Source organism: Camelus bactrianus, chromosome 3 (genome assembly GCF_048773025.1).
Source record: "Camelus bactrianus isolate YW-2024 breed Bactrian camel chromosome 3, ASM4877302v1, whole genome shotgun sequence".
In the NCBI taxonomy this organism is placed as follows: domain Eukaryota; kingdom Metazoa; phylum Chordata; class Mammalia; order Artiodactyla; family Camelidae; genus Camelus; species Camelus bactrianus.
Genome location: NC_133541.1, coordinates 45,806,663 through 45,821,051, shown reverse-complemented (window position 1 = coordinate 45,821,051; position 14,389 = coordinate 45,806,663). Strand labels below are relative to the sequence as shown.

The window sequence follows — 14,389 nt, the reverse complement described above, 5'->3', positions numbered from 1 at the left end:
AGCAGAGCACTGGAAGGAAGCGGTTCTCACCTCTTTACCCTGAGAACCAACAATGACAGCAACAGAGAACAGGGGCCCTAGTGAAACAATTACGGTTCAGTGTTTTCTCTGCAAGCCTGTGACCTCATCAGACCCACAAAGCTTAACACTGGAGGAGAGGTGGGGATGGAATGAGCTTTTCCCAGCCCATCAGATGGGGGCTCCGGGTGATAATTACATGATCTTTGTATGCATATGGAATAAGATCTAGGAGGCTGCATCCAAACTCTCAAAAGTGACTTACAGAGAGACAGGACTTTCACTTTATAACTTGAACACTTTGATGTTGTGTAAAATACTTTGACATTTGTAATAAAAACATACATATGCATTGTATATGTTGTATATATTGTTATATATGCATTGCAAAAATGTACATCATAAAGGAGAGGAATTGTGACTTTTTGTACCTCGAGCTGGTGTCTTGGGACACGGTAGATTCGCTGTGAGAAGGAGATGAGCTGGGTGCAGTGGGGACACGCTGCTCCCAGGTCACGTAGCTGCCTGGGCCTTAGTTCTTCCAGCGTGCGCCGCGCTTGGGCTGCGCTCCACTCGGGCTCTGGTTCTGCTCTAGAGACAAAGATCTTGAGGAAGACAGATCCTTCTTGCAAGGCCAGGCTGGCCTAAGAGCCTGGCAGGTTCCTGCAGTTGCCCTGGTCGAGGGCAATGGAGGGCGTCCATCACCAACAGGCCTTTGCTCAGCAATTTCAAGCTTTAGTACAAGCCGAAGATTGCTCAAGAGTCCTTTAGGATGGAGCCATTATTTGCGAGCAGCTCCCCACACCTCTGACCCACACGCTGTCCACCCCTTTCTTGCCCTCTGACCCTGTAGTCCCTCCTCCCCCAGCTGAGGGCTCCCTGCCGGTTCCGGTTCCGGTTCCGGTTCCGAGGGACTCGGTATGGAAAACTAGGATCCAGAGCCCTGCTTAGATCGTGAAGCGGGGGAGGCTGGGTCTGCGGAGCCTGAGAGCCCACTCAGTCATTTTAAAAGCTTGTTATTTTTAAGGCCCCAAGCTCAAGAGATGAATTCAGAAAGAAAATGGAAAAAAGAAAAAAATAGCAAGACAGATAGCAGGAGCGCGGCCTCCACTAACACGCGCCGTCAGCTGAAACCAATTTGCAGCGCTCCGCTGTCTCAGCCCACGAGCTGCGCTCCACCCCAGAAGAGCCCCTCGGCAGCGCGCGCGCGCGCGCACGCGCACGCAGGCTTGCAGAAGGTAGGCTGGGTTCAGAGCTCTTCAGCATAAAAGAAACAAAGGATCCCTGCTTCTTTCTATTTAAGTGAGAATCTCTGTGGTTTTGACCTCACTTGCTTAACCTCTTCTGAAGAGGAACTAGCTGCGCAGTCATCCCGCGCCTGCAAGATAGACTTTTAGGAGACAATTCGGGTTAGAGAACTCAGGAGAAACGTGGAAAATTCCAGAAGCAGCTCCTGCTGCCCTCGTTTACACTAGCCACTTAACCCCGCGAAATACCTCGTCTCTCCACCCACCTTTATTTTTTCAAACCCAGAAATAAAGGATTTGAAGTCTTAAAATAGGTAAAGTGCCCCAACTCGGAGCTCACCGGAGAGTGCCTGAATCCGAATTCCTGAGAAAAAAGTGGCTAGTCTGCTCTGAGGGAAGATCAAAGGTCCTCCCTTCCCGGTGGCCTCCATCACGTGTTGGGGAGGAAGACCTGGAAGGCGCGATCTCTCCCCAGATCCTTTAAGAACCAAGTCCCCACCTTCTCCTTGGAACTTTCTGCAAACTAAGTCAGTCCTCTAGGATTTTAAAATCCTTGTCCCTGTGAGCTCCCTGTCCTGACTTGGGGCACAGCCCCGCTCACCCAGTCACTCCTGGAGTCCACTCATTCCTGGTGTCTAGGAAAGCTTGGATGCTTTCCTAATGAGGAACATTCCTTCACCTTCGGTCCATGACAGAAACGAGGTGGAGAAAATTTTTACTCTGTTATTAAGTGAAAAAAGCAAAGTTCAGAGCTCTGTGTATGGTAAGCTACTAATTGTATAAAAAGGGGAGAAGATGTGAATTAATTTGCTTGCATATAAATATCTCCCAAAAGATGCATAAGAAACTAATTACACTGTTTGCCTCTGAGATGCTTTTGTCACCTTTGGATTTTGAAACATGTGAATGTATTACCTACATTCAAAATGAAGTGATGAAAACACACTTTAAAATACACATTTTTTCAAATAACATTTTTAAAATGTTTTTATTCACTAGAGCTTCAAGGATGACTAGATAGAGTAGTAGTAAACAGATAATACATAATTTCTAAAATGAAATCTAGCTCTGAAGTTTGTGGATTTTATGATTAGTAATTAGAGAGAGTGAAGTTAGGCATAATATAGGGTTTGGAGGACCTGCAGATGATTTCTAAGGTAGATTTTAGTCCTTGAGGTAAAATACTCTAACCAAAACTCTAACACTTCATCTGAATCAATGTTACCCCAACCTTTGGAGCAAAAAATGAGACATATTTGATTCATCAAGCAATTAAATTGCTCATTAAACTTTTGCCACCTGACCTGGAAGAACAGAAAATCTTATTAGAGTGATGTTAGAAGATGCACTCATTATTTGTTTTCCTAGATAAACTACTTTTTAAAGTCATGTACTGATAATGAAGTTACATCAGCCTTTTTAGGATATCTTTGAACACAAATCGCATTAACTTGGATGTCTCAGTTGGTTCATCAAGAGTAATGGAATTATTACTGCCAGAAGCCATGATTCCATGGAAATGAAAATTGTATTTTTTCAAGTACTATAAATGATGATGCTTGGAAGTCCTGTAATTATTGAATGAGAAGTTCTCTTTTTATCTGGACTTTTGAGATGGGTTGTTAGCAGCATTTTGAGAAAAAAAAAAACTATCCAATTTTTAATTTGCAAAAATGGTAGTTAAATACTGAAAGGAAATTGCTCATGGTCAGGCAGTAGGTTGTGGAAAGAACACAGCCTGGAATCCCAGTATTCAGGCCCTGTCCAGACGCTGCTACTTAGGAGCGGTGAGACCTGGGGCTGCTTTCTTCCTCTTTGAACTCTCAGGTTCCTCGTCTGTTAAAGAGCTGAAAGGAAGAACTTGATCATTTCCAAAATCCTTCCAAGCTCTAAAAAGGACATTTTATTCCTTATCCTGTGGGCATTTTATTCTTACTCCTCTGCAGCAGGTTTATATTGGGTCAGGATTTCATGGTTAGGCTTTCATCCTTTTTTAAGCCAAAAAACATCTCACCGATCTCTCAGTCCCTCCACCTATGAAACAGGCCAGCCAGAGGCCACGGCTGGAGGGAAGATTGTTGAAGCAGCCTCCTGCCACTGGTGGCCCACAAACAACTGTGTAGTCAATTTATTGCACGAAGATGCCCAGTCGAGGAGACAAGGGAGCCTGAACTCTGAACTGAGATCCATTTGCCAAGCCAAGCATCCATGAGGTTGCATCACCCGGAGGCAGCACCTTCTCCTAACTCCCACAAAGGCACCAAAGAGGCTCAGAGCTGCCCCACTCCCACCTCCCTGGATTTCATACTTTCTTTGAGAGGCTGTCAGATGCCTCTCTTATTTCAGAGAAAACAGTTAAAGAATATACTTATGTTTTATTACAAATTTCTTATCATTTATCATCATTGTTCTTAAGAACTGATGAAGAGCCTACATGCCTGTGGACCCAGGGAGCAGAGACTGGCTAAATAATTTCAAAATTCTAATTGTCCTTACATCACCCTACTCTACACGTGACAACAGTCTAACTTGCTCGCTGTGGTTTAATTAAATGGTTTAGCTTAAATTGTTAGTTGTGTGATTTGTTCTATAATCACACTATCCTGATTAGGGTGTTTCTTAGTTTAACCTCCATTCAAATCTCTGGAATTAGCTTGCTCTCATACCATGTAATTAGTAGGAGCTAGAAGTCAGAACAAAAAAGATAAGGGAATGCAACACAGATTCAGCTGGTGTGGTACTGTAAAGTGAGGCCTCTTCCAGGCAGGTGAGCAGCCTGTTGGATGGATAGCCCCCACCTTGATCTGCTCCTGAGTCACCGGACCAGGCTGCCTGACCCTGGGGGCAGAGGTAGATCCATTGGGTCCAAGCTTCTGGCTTGAATGCCTTTCCTGAATTTTTAAGCAAATGAATTTTTATGATCAAGAAATCAGTCCTATAAACACTACCTCCTTCAGTAGTTGTCACTGTTTGCACTGCATTTAACAAATAGTCTGATCAGGCTAGACTTAAGCCTCTGTCTTGCCAGATCTTGTCCTTCCTGTTTTCTTAAAAAAGATGGATTAAATTCAAGACCCATCACTTGCACCAGTCATTTCCAAGACTCTGGTCAAGTTTTTTGTTTTTGTTTGTTTGTTTTTTGGTAGAGTAATATACATTATCAGCACAAAGTATGCAGCCCAAAAAGTAGGTTAAAAAATATTACAGCAGATGTCCACTTTTGGCTATGATGGAATCACAGAAACATGTTTATCATCTCACTTGAAACAACAAAACACTGGAAAAAATAAACATTTGTAACAATGGTTTTCAGATATTGGACATCAGACAGTGCAGGCCAGTGATCGCTGACCAACAAATGAGGTGAGCCCTGTGATTGCCCCCAGCTTACAGCCTGGGAAGAGTGTAATAGGCTGAAGCAGAAGGGGAAACCAAGGCAGAACCCAGTGGTCTGAGTTGAGATGATGTTGGCAGTCCTCTGAGGGCAAGGCAGCCACAGACCACAGAGCAGCATATAGATGAAAATGCTGCCCAGAGGAAAAGCTCTGAGGATTTGCACACTGGGATGTTTGTGTCTTCACTTGAGTAATGATCAGCATATGCATGTAAAGAAACTACCCTGAGGCTCAGGAAATAACATCAGAAAGGATCAAAGGGAAGAATCTCCGAAGTTTAAAGAGGCTGGAAATTGTGTTCCCATAGGCCAGGGTGGGGTTGTAGGGGAGCATAATTCATAGAGCATAAAGTACCCAGAAGAGTATCACTTCAGTAGTACGGTAACATTAGCCCTAGATAAATGGCTCATCTGGTCCTCCCTAACAGTTCCCAAGTAACTTAAGTTCATCTCAGAACAAAGCTCAAGAATATGAATAGGATACAAAAAAGAAAAGATGGTCTCACGCAAAATAAATAAGGTCCTCCTGTATTGCACAGGGAACTATATCCAATGGCTTGTAATAACCTATAATGAAAAAGACTATGAAAAAGTATATATATATAATTGAATCACTACGTTGTACACTAGAAACTAATACAACATTGTAAATCTGCTAGACTTCAATAAAATAATACTTTTTAAAAGACAGGGGAAAATGTCTCGTCAGCTTACACTTTAAACCAGAAAAAACAAAAAACAAAACTAAACCCAAAATAGGCAGAAGAAAGAAATAATGAGTAGAAATCAGTGAAATAAAAAGCAGAAAAAGAGAGAAAATCTGATTAAAACAAAATCTGATTATTGGAGAAAATGAAATTGATAAACCTCCAGCTAATCTCATCAGGATAAAAAAAAGAAAGATGTAAATTAACAATATTAGAAATGAGAGAGGCTATCACTAAAGACCTTACATATATTAAGAGATAGTAAAGGAATGTCATAAACAACTTAGGAGTCCCAGAGATGAGAAAGGACCTGAGAAAATACTTTAAGAGATAATAGCTGAAATTTCCCTAACTTGGGAAAGGAAACAATCACTCAAGTCCAAGAAGCCCAGAGTCCCACACAGGATTAACCCAAAGAGGAATACTCTGGGGCACATAGTTATCAAACTGACAAAAATTAAAGATACGGAGAAAATATTAAAATCAGCAAGAGAAAAACAACAAACAACACACAGGGCAACTCCCATAAGGTTATCAGCTGACTTTTCAATAGTTAAAATATTGCAGAGTAAATGCAGGATTGGGAGGACTCAGCAGATAGGATTGAGGGTAGGGTCAAGACAGAAATTAACAATGGCAATGCAGAACTGGGAAGATGTCAGTTTTGGTGAAAAATAGTAAACAGCAGAGGCACAGACTTGGTGTTGGAAACTGACTGAGTATTTTGTTTGAAACTGGACAAATTTACAATGCTTGTAAGATACCCAGTATTTAATAGCTAATAATCAGAGTTCTTTGTGTTAAGTGCTACACTAACCAGGTGGTTGGAAATTGGAGGCTGGAGCTCAGTAGAAGGAAATACAGTACTAGAGGTCATGTTTATATAGAACTGATTGCTTACCACTTCTGATTATCACACTGTGGCTATTACTACATTAAATAGAGTAGCATACTTTTAAAGAGACTTTATTCTATTCAGTGAATCTTAGGGTGTTCTTCTCAAGGCAAGAAAATAATCATTATAAAAAACTGAAAGTACTGTAAATATACTCCTTAAGTATTTTTTAGAAAACGCTCGTAATAAAGATAATGCAACATGAGTCATTTTGTCTGGAAGTCTACCGTCAAATGTGCCTGCTATTCCAACCTGGCATTCTTCTAAGAAGTCCTGCGGTGCCCACACTCGGACAAGTCCAAACTCACTGGCAAGGGCCTCTCCTCCCTCACTCCCAACCCAGCCTCACACATGCAGTTCATCACCTTTAGAAACCAAAATGGCTCAAGGCCTTTAACCACAGAAGGCAGCTGAAACAGCTGGTCTCCAGAGAAGTCAGTATGCATAGCCTCACCATCTCTGGACCAGCTAAACCATCAAGTCCCAGGATTCTAAATTTACATATCTGATAGCCAACTACTTTTTTTAAAGAGACACTTCTAATAGGCTGTCTCATTTAAGTGGCTACCTCCAGTACACAGTTTATTCACCAAATGACAAGCTGTACTTTGAGTAAGTGGGAGAAGGCATTCCACTTGATGATAAAAGACAAGCAGTGGCAATTTTCATTGTGCAAATACCATAGTAAGGAGATGACTGAAAACAAGAGAGATTCAAAATGCTATCACTTACAACAACACTACAAAATATTGAAGGTGCAAAGCCTTGGCAAGAGTTCACTGCCACACAACTTGGCCCAATGTTCAAAAATCTTTCTTTTGGTAGTAATTTTGAGCACTGGAAGAGTCTGTTACCAATTACTTAGTTATAAAAATAAGCTGTAAATATGCAAATAAATGTCTCAGAAAATAGGTGAAATTATTACTCAACAGTGGCAAGATTTTAAATTTTCATTTTATTAAAAATATAGCAACACAGGAGCAGCAGCATCTGATAAATCTTTACTAGTACCATATGGAAGTAGTCCCACTCACATATAAATAATACACACCACCTAAGCAGCACTTAATGTTTACATAACTCTCCCCTTGATAATTCATAGCAATATGTAAAGAAGAGTCTTACCATATTAATCCTATTAAGATAGAGAGTAATAATTACCTATTCAACGGAACTACCTATACAACTACACAGTATACTCAAAGGTAACCTACTGGGGAAATCTGCAGAAAGTTCCCCAACAGAGTGCTGCCCACCAGTAACCCTTAAACTGGTAGAACTCTTCAACTCGAATTCTTTCAGCACAATTTTCATGAATTTGAACTTACCTATATAGTTAAGAAATTAGCTATCTAGCAAATAAAAGTTAATCAATGGGGGGAGGGTATAGCTCAGTGCTAAGAGTGCATACCTAGCATGCATGAAGTCCTGAGTTCGAGCCCCAGTACCTCCACCTAAAAATAAATAAATCAACCTAATCATATCCCCCCAAAATAAATAAATTAAATTGTACAAAAATAAATGTTCTAAAACAAAAAATTTTAAGTTAATTAAGAATGGAGGGAACTCCATTCCAATCCTGGAAAAATAAATCTTACTGGTAAAATCTGTTAAGTGTCAGAAAAGTTGGCAATTTTCAAAATTAAAATGTAGCTAAGTACAAAGTAAATTTAAAAATGAGGCAACAGACAAAAAAAAATCTGCTTTTAAGAACAATATACTAAGAAATGTGGTATTTTATATAAACAATTGTAACAAATTAATTGCTAGAAACTAAAAGCACCTTAAAATGTAATAGAAAGAAACCTAGTTATTTTACTAAATCCAACCTAACTGAATATGGACCAAAAATCATTAAGAGCTCTAACTTTTACTTTTAAAATAATGTACCAATCTTTGGCAGAATCATCAATAAAAGTGTATTTAAGAAAAACAAATTCACCCACAAACCCAAGATTAAGTAGGGAAGTCAATTTTATTTTAAAAGATTATTTTATTACATTTATACTCGACCCCTGCTTCCAGAAATATAACCTAAACCTTTTAAGAGCACTAACTTTTGCAATTTAAAGATAAACAATTTAATTTTAAATGACTACATTAGTAAATGAACATGAGACAATACTAAGTATATGGGTAGTGAAATTTTTTAAAATATATATTTAAACACATAAGGAACATAGTAACTTTGTGGAAATGGCTCTACTTCACAACTTACCCAGTTAAAACCAGATACTACCTTTCACTGAAAATATAAGAAATGTCTCATTGAAATTGTTACTCAATGCATTCCTCCAAAAGGATTCATTTTAACTGCTAATTCAACTACTAAAGAAAGATTTAAATCAAATCATATTATTTCTAATAGATTTTTTAAAAAACCTTTAAAAGTCTATTACTATATATTATAATCCTTAAATTTGAGTATCTTTAGATGAGAGCAGATTTGGCTCAAGATTCTGTTTTGTTTTGTTTTTAAGTTTTAAAATAAAAATAGCAACATGTATGTAAGAATGAATGAGGGTCCAGAAAATGACTAATATCACAAAAGAAATTATTTTCTTGACAAAAAATTGATTCTAAATGCCAGTTTTTACTTTTAATTGAGCATGTCAAAAACTTAATTCTTCGATACTTCTGAAGCATTTACTGAACCTCTTAGAAAATAAGATTCTAAACAGAAAATCACAAGCTGACTAGTGTTTCTAACTATACGTTAGATTTGATAAAAAATAATAACCAAGGACATAGTTGCAGAAGTTAAGGATTTCTACCTGTTTCCTCACATGAAACTGGCTAACTTATGAAGGACCATCTTTTATTACTAGTTACATGTGAAAAGCAAGAACAACAGGAGCAACAGAATTTGGTTAGAATGGTAAAGAGCAACGACAATTTAAGGATCAGAATGTACTTGCTATATAATCACGTAAAGCTAACAAAGAGAATTTACAGAAGGTATCAAGTGTAAAATGGCTGTCTTCTTGGCCTTACCTCAAGTTTTCCTCATATCTACCTGGGATGAAAAAGATAGTTACACAGAAAATTTAAAAAAATCTTAAAAGAAAATAATGAACAAATGAAAACTATCAGCTTATAAGTGAACAAAAAGAAAATGTCTCTCTCTCTCTCCTTCTCTCTCTCTCTCTCTCTCTCTCTCTCTCTCTCTCTCTCTCTCTCTCACACACACACACACACACACACAAACAGTTTTAGCCCCTAGAAAGCTTTGTTTCTCCCTAAGCCTGTTTGAGAAAATGATTTCACTTTCTCCAGATCTCCTGTACACCTACTCATGCCCAATTTTTACAAATCAGTGTCTTTCAAGATTAGTATGATTATTTTAAAGCTGAATAAATCATCATCAGCAAGAATAAATAATAAATAGCATCAGCAAGAAAAACAATCAGCTGCTGAAACCAAATTAAATACATTAATTACTGACATAAAAAACATTTAATGGAGTCCAGAGTACAAGAAAATACTCAAACTTGAAATGACTGCTTTATAGAAGCCACACAAACATGCACTCTCCATGTCAAAACAATTTCTAAGCCAACTAAAACAAGAATGTGATAAAACTAAGATGCTGTTTCGAAATGCATAAACAAATACTTTCCTCTAAAATACTTAGCTTTATTAGAGAAACGGTACTAAAAATAACAGATTCAAACATTTGCTCTATTCTACTTACATATCATAAATAAGACAGCTGTTGATGCAAGACACACATTCCTTCCTTCACAATCTTTCCATATGCACCCAAGCATTCTTGTAGAATAAGCTGTTTACCAGCCAACCGTATGTGGTTGAATGATTAAAATGACCACCTATACTTTACATAGTAAAGCATTTTCAAAAATTTTAATGTACACAGTGACAAAAAGAAAAAAAAAAAACAAAAAAACAGTAATTCTGAACACATGAAGAGTAATTAAGCAGCTTCATAATCAAACCAGGCTTTATCACTTGCAATAAGGACAATTCTTTCCATTCTCAACCAAATACCTTGTTTCAATAGTATTACCATTAAAAGAAAACTCAAGTTGAAACCAAGTAACTGATGTGTTACCCAGCTTTTTAAATAAGTAACTCTTCCCATGAGGTAAGGCAACTGAGTAATTTGATTGTATTAGATTACATTAAAATAATTATACTTGATTTTTTAATAACATGCTAATTAAAAAGTATAACTTTTTTGGAACTGTAACAATGAAGAGTTCAGAAACTACAAGCTGTGGTTTGGGGGAAATTTTAGCAATGCTGTCATTTTACTATTTGCATACTTTCTTCAAAAAGCGTGCCTAACAATGTCGGATGACCTATATTTTAAACTCAAGTAAACACATCTTTACACATAAAACAAATCATCTTATATATTCACCTTTAAGTACAATTTCTGCACATCATTTATGAGAAGATGATTGAGAGGTAATAATTAAGGCCATCCAATGTAGACAACCAAACGGTTTGCTTTAAGTAAAATAAGAACATGCTGCTTCATTTTTAATTATCACAGTATAAAAGTGATGGTCCCAAAACTGCATTGTTGTTTTAAGCTCTAATGTCATTCCTGAAAACAGGACTTCTCTCTCATATTATGTGAACTAAAAGAAGCTCTTCTGACATACCACTTGCACACTTCTCTACGGGAGTGAATGAAATATCCATCTAAATTCCATATGAGTTGAGAATGACTAGCACATATAAAATTCTAGAAAACAGTATATACCACATTGTAGAAGGCACTAAAGCTTCAGCTTGTGCTCCCATAGCCCATTTTGAAAACCCAGTTTTCTTTTTATAAATGGCACCTTTGCCACCTACAGCTGACCAACACACACTGCAATATTGTTCATAATAAGCTTGGAAATGTCAAGAAAGTTCAAAAAGAAATGCCTACTTTGTGGGGAGACCCAAAGATTCTAAACACTGAATACTAATGCATGGTTAGTATTCAACACAGTTGCTCTTCCTTTTGAAAAAGAACAGTAGCATGCATTGTCAGTTGGTTTTTAATCCACTTATTTAAGCAATTTTAATCTGTAAAACTATTTTAAAGAAAAACTGCTGTCCTAAACAGTGAGCAAAAGAAAACACAATAGTGAGAATTTAACACAATCACTGTAAATCCTGTGAAGTAAATGTTAAAATTTCTTATACTCTGCACTTACAAGGGTGTGTATATATTTGCACCGATTTCAAGCACATCATCCATCTGTATATACTGAAATTAAAAAAAAAAAAGTAAAACGATACAAAATTCAGTTACTACCATTTTTTAAAAGAGCCTCCAACGCTTATCTCCAGTCTTTATGGACAGTACAAATTTGGATCTTTGACGTCCCATTTTCTTTGTAATGGTTCTTGGCAAACACTAACAAACCACATGACAAGTGTGTCAGCCACCATGGAAATGCACAGATTTTAGAAGATGAGGAGTTTGGGTAACACCTGTTATTTTCACGGTGTCCATGCTTTATTTTCTTACTCAGTAACAAGATGGCCACCAAGTCATCTAACAACTAGAAAAGCTGTTAGCTCGTATCTTTATGCTCTACTGGACTTCTTCACTGTCTAACATCTTGCTGAGAGAATTAAAAGCTTTGGATTTTATTCCAGCGTGTGCTTCGAGGTGCATCTGTCGGTCCTATACTGCTTCTGTTTTGGTGGAGAGGTTTTCATCGTTGGGCTGACAATTTCCGTTCTGCTGTACTTTGTTTTCCTCAGTCCTTGGTGCGTCTTTGTCTTCTACCTCTTTGCCCATGCCTGAATCTGGTTCTTTATTGTGCTCCTTCTCCTACAATGAATGTTAAGGTACACATTCAACATTGTTCCCAAGAGTGGCCTGCTATTGCATCTAGTTATGGCTAAAACATCTAACTTTATCTTCTGGGAACTAGTCAAAGTGGATATTCTCTCTCATTATCTTTCACATAAACAGGACATGCAAACACGTATCAATATGTCCTTTGTACTTCTCATAAAAGATGGACAATCCATGGAGATTAAGTTAGAATAAAATAGGTAAACAGAAACTTTAGAGAAGAACTCAATAAATGTCGCTGATTGACTTGAGAAAGTGGAACATATCTGCTGTAAGTAAAATAGTTCCCACAGATGCTAGGATAGATTTATAATCTGCGTACCAAAGAAACAAAAACAAGGGAATATAAAAAAGGAAGTCACTACTCATCCTACCAAAGACTGCTCAAGACAGTCCAAATTCAGCCCTCAACTTGAGGGAGAATTAAATGAGAACACTTGGGACAGTGCTTCGAATACAGTAAATGCTCAAGAGATATTATCAATGTTACTGACAATGATGATAAATATCAGTGTGAGAATAAATAAAACTGTAAGATGAACGCTCCACAACTCATAACTGATTTCCAAACACAAATATACTTACCAGTATACCAGTATAAAAGGAAATTAACATAATTCACAAGTACTCAAAATATTTATCAAAATTTAAAAAAAACCTTACTTGGTGGAATTTGGCTTCTCATTAATTATTCTAATTCAACAAACCTAAACTTCAGTATATATTACAAAACCAATGATAACAGATCATCCGTCAAATCTGCTAAAACAAATATAGTGAGAAAAACTGCATCAAGCAGGAATCTTCCTGTAGACAGTTAAATGGTTATTGTATGCCATTCTATGATTCTCTAAAATAAGGGATGCATTGTTTACATTTTAATTAGTTCTTATCTTCAAAAATTTAGATTAAAAAGCTACAAATTTAACAAACATTAAATAATCCCAAAAATGTGCAAGACACTGTTACTCTCAAGCAGCTTCTAGCCTAAAACTATCTCTATGCAATAAAGGACAATCTCAATTATTAACTATTCAAAGCCTCAACAATGACTTGCTTACTTTAAGTGAAGTATTGTTCTTCTCCACCTTTTCCTTTCCATCTCTGTCATTAGAACTCTTTCTTGTAGAGGTTGAACGCTCTCTCTCTCTTCTTTCACTGATGTGGTCCCTTTCTTTTTCTCTCTTTTTATCCTTCTTATTTCTGCTGTAAGATATTAATAGTACGTCAGTTAACTGCTAAAAAATTAAACAACCACCATACTGTTGACAAGATATTCTCACCTAACATTAATGCATCGCAAATAAGCGTATCAGTAACCTGGGTGACCAAGTACCATAAATGAGTCCTGCAACCTATCCAACTCCACTCCATACCCCAGTTTTTAAAGACACAAGTCATTTTGCAGAGGCCACCACGTGTTCACATAAAACACAACTTTGTATTATCAATTTCAGTTTTGAAATATTCAAGATTTACTAATCAACTGTAATTAGGAAAAAACAAAATCAAATACAAAAAAATGACTAAGTAGAAAAGAATAAAAAGGATATGGGAGAAGTGGGTATAGCTCAGTGGTAGAGCTCATACTCGGCATGCACGAGGTCCTCAGTTCAATTTCCAACACCTCCATTAAAAAATTAATTTTTAAAAAGAATAAAAAGGGTAAAGAAACAGATACAGTTCTCAGGCAAGGCTGAATGACTTCTAGAAAAACCTGAATTTGAAGTGAAAAAACTTCAAATAACCAATGGTGCCATGTGCCCTCCTCTCATTCACAATTAAGAAGAAGTCCCAGCACCAATTCAAGAGCAAAAGTTAAGCCGAAGATGCAATGAACAAGTTCCATTTGTAAAAATAACATATCCTTAAAATTACAAGGAAAAAAATGATGCATTTCATATCAGAAGCATGTTTAACAGACACCTTCTACTTAAAATAATTAGCCCTAACATGAAATTCTGAACTTTTTTCTTAATTATGAATAGTTGAAAAATAAACACAAAGTCCAGGGGGAACAAACAAAAACTCAGGAAACAGACCCAAGAACCTATGAAAATTCAGGGGAACAAAGGGATGGCATCTGAAATCACTGGAGAAAAGATGGTTCTTTTATAAATAAAAGACTTGGGGACAACTGGATTATTATTTGGAAAGTGACAGAACTGGGTCCATATCTCATTCACATAAATAAATAAATCCAAATGGATTAGAGATCTAAAATTTTTAAAAGGAAACGATAAAACCACTAGAAGAAAACATGAATTCATTTCTAACCTGAGTGAAAAGATTTTTTAACCA

General features: G+C 37.1%; 1 protein-coding gene and 1 long non-coding RNA gene across 5 annotated transcripts in view; both read right to left on the bottom strand.

Annotated features, from left to right (window-relative positions):
- LOC123615118 (uncharacterized) overlaps positions 1 to 6,694 on the bottom strand; it is a 150,992-nt gene extending 144,298 nt beyond the window's left edge. Inside the window, exon 1 of the long non-coding RNA XR_006722677.2 lies at positions 450 to 6,694. This is a non-coding gene — a long non-coding RNA (uncharacterized LOC123615118). The remainder of the gene's footprint in view (positions 1 to 449) is intronic.
- Positions 6,695 to 8,230: 1,536 nt separating this feature from the next.
- The window catches only part of SREK1 (splicing regulatory glutamic acid and lysine rich protein 1), a 41,456-nt gene continuing 35,297 nt past the window's right edge, over positions 8,231 to 14,389 (bottom strand). For 3 of the 4 annotated variants that reach the window (XM_045512401.2, XM_074359128.1, XM_074359131.1), the window contains 2 exons: positions 13,150 to 13,294; positions 8,231 to 12,061 (listed from right to left, as the gene is read on the bottom strand). In XM_045512401.2, the coding sequence (XP_045368357.2) occupies positions 11,912 to 12,061; positions 13,150 to 13,294 (295 nt within the window). In that variant the 3' untranslated portion in view covers positions 8,231 to 11,911. The remainder of the gene's footprint in view (positions 12,062 to 13,149; positions 13,295 to 14,389) is intronic. The other variant, XM_074359123.1, reaches the window with a different exon arrangement.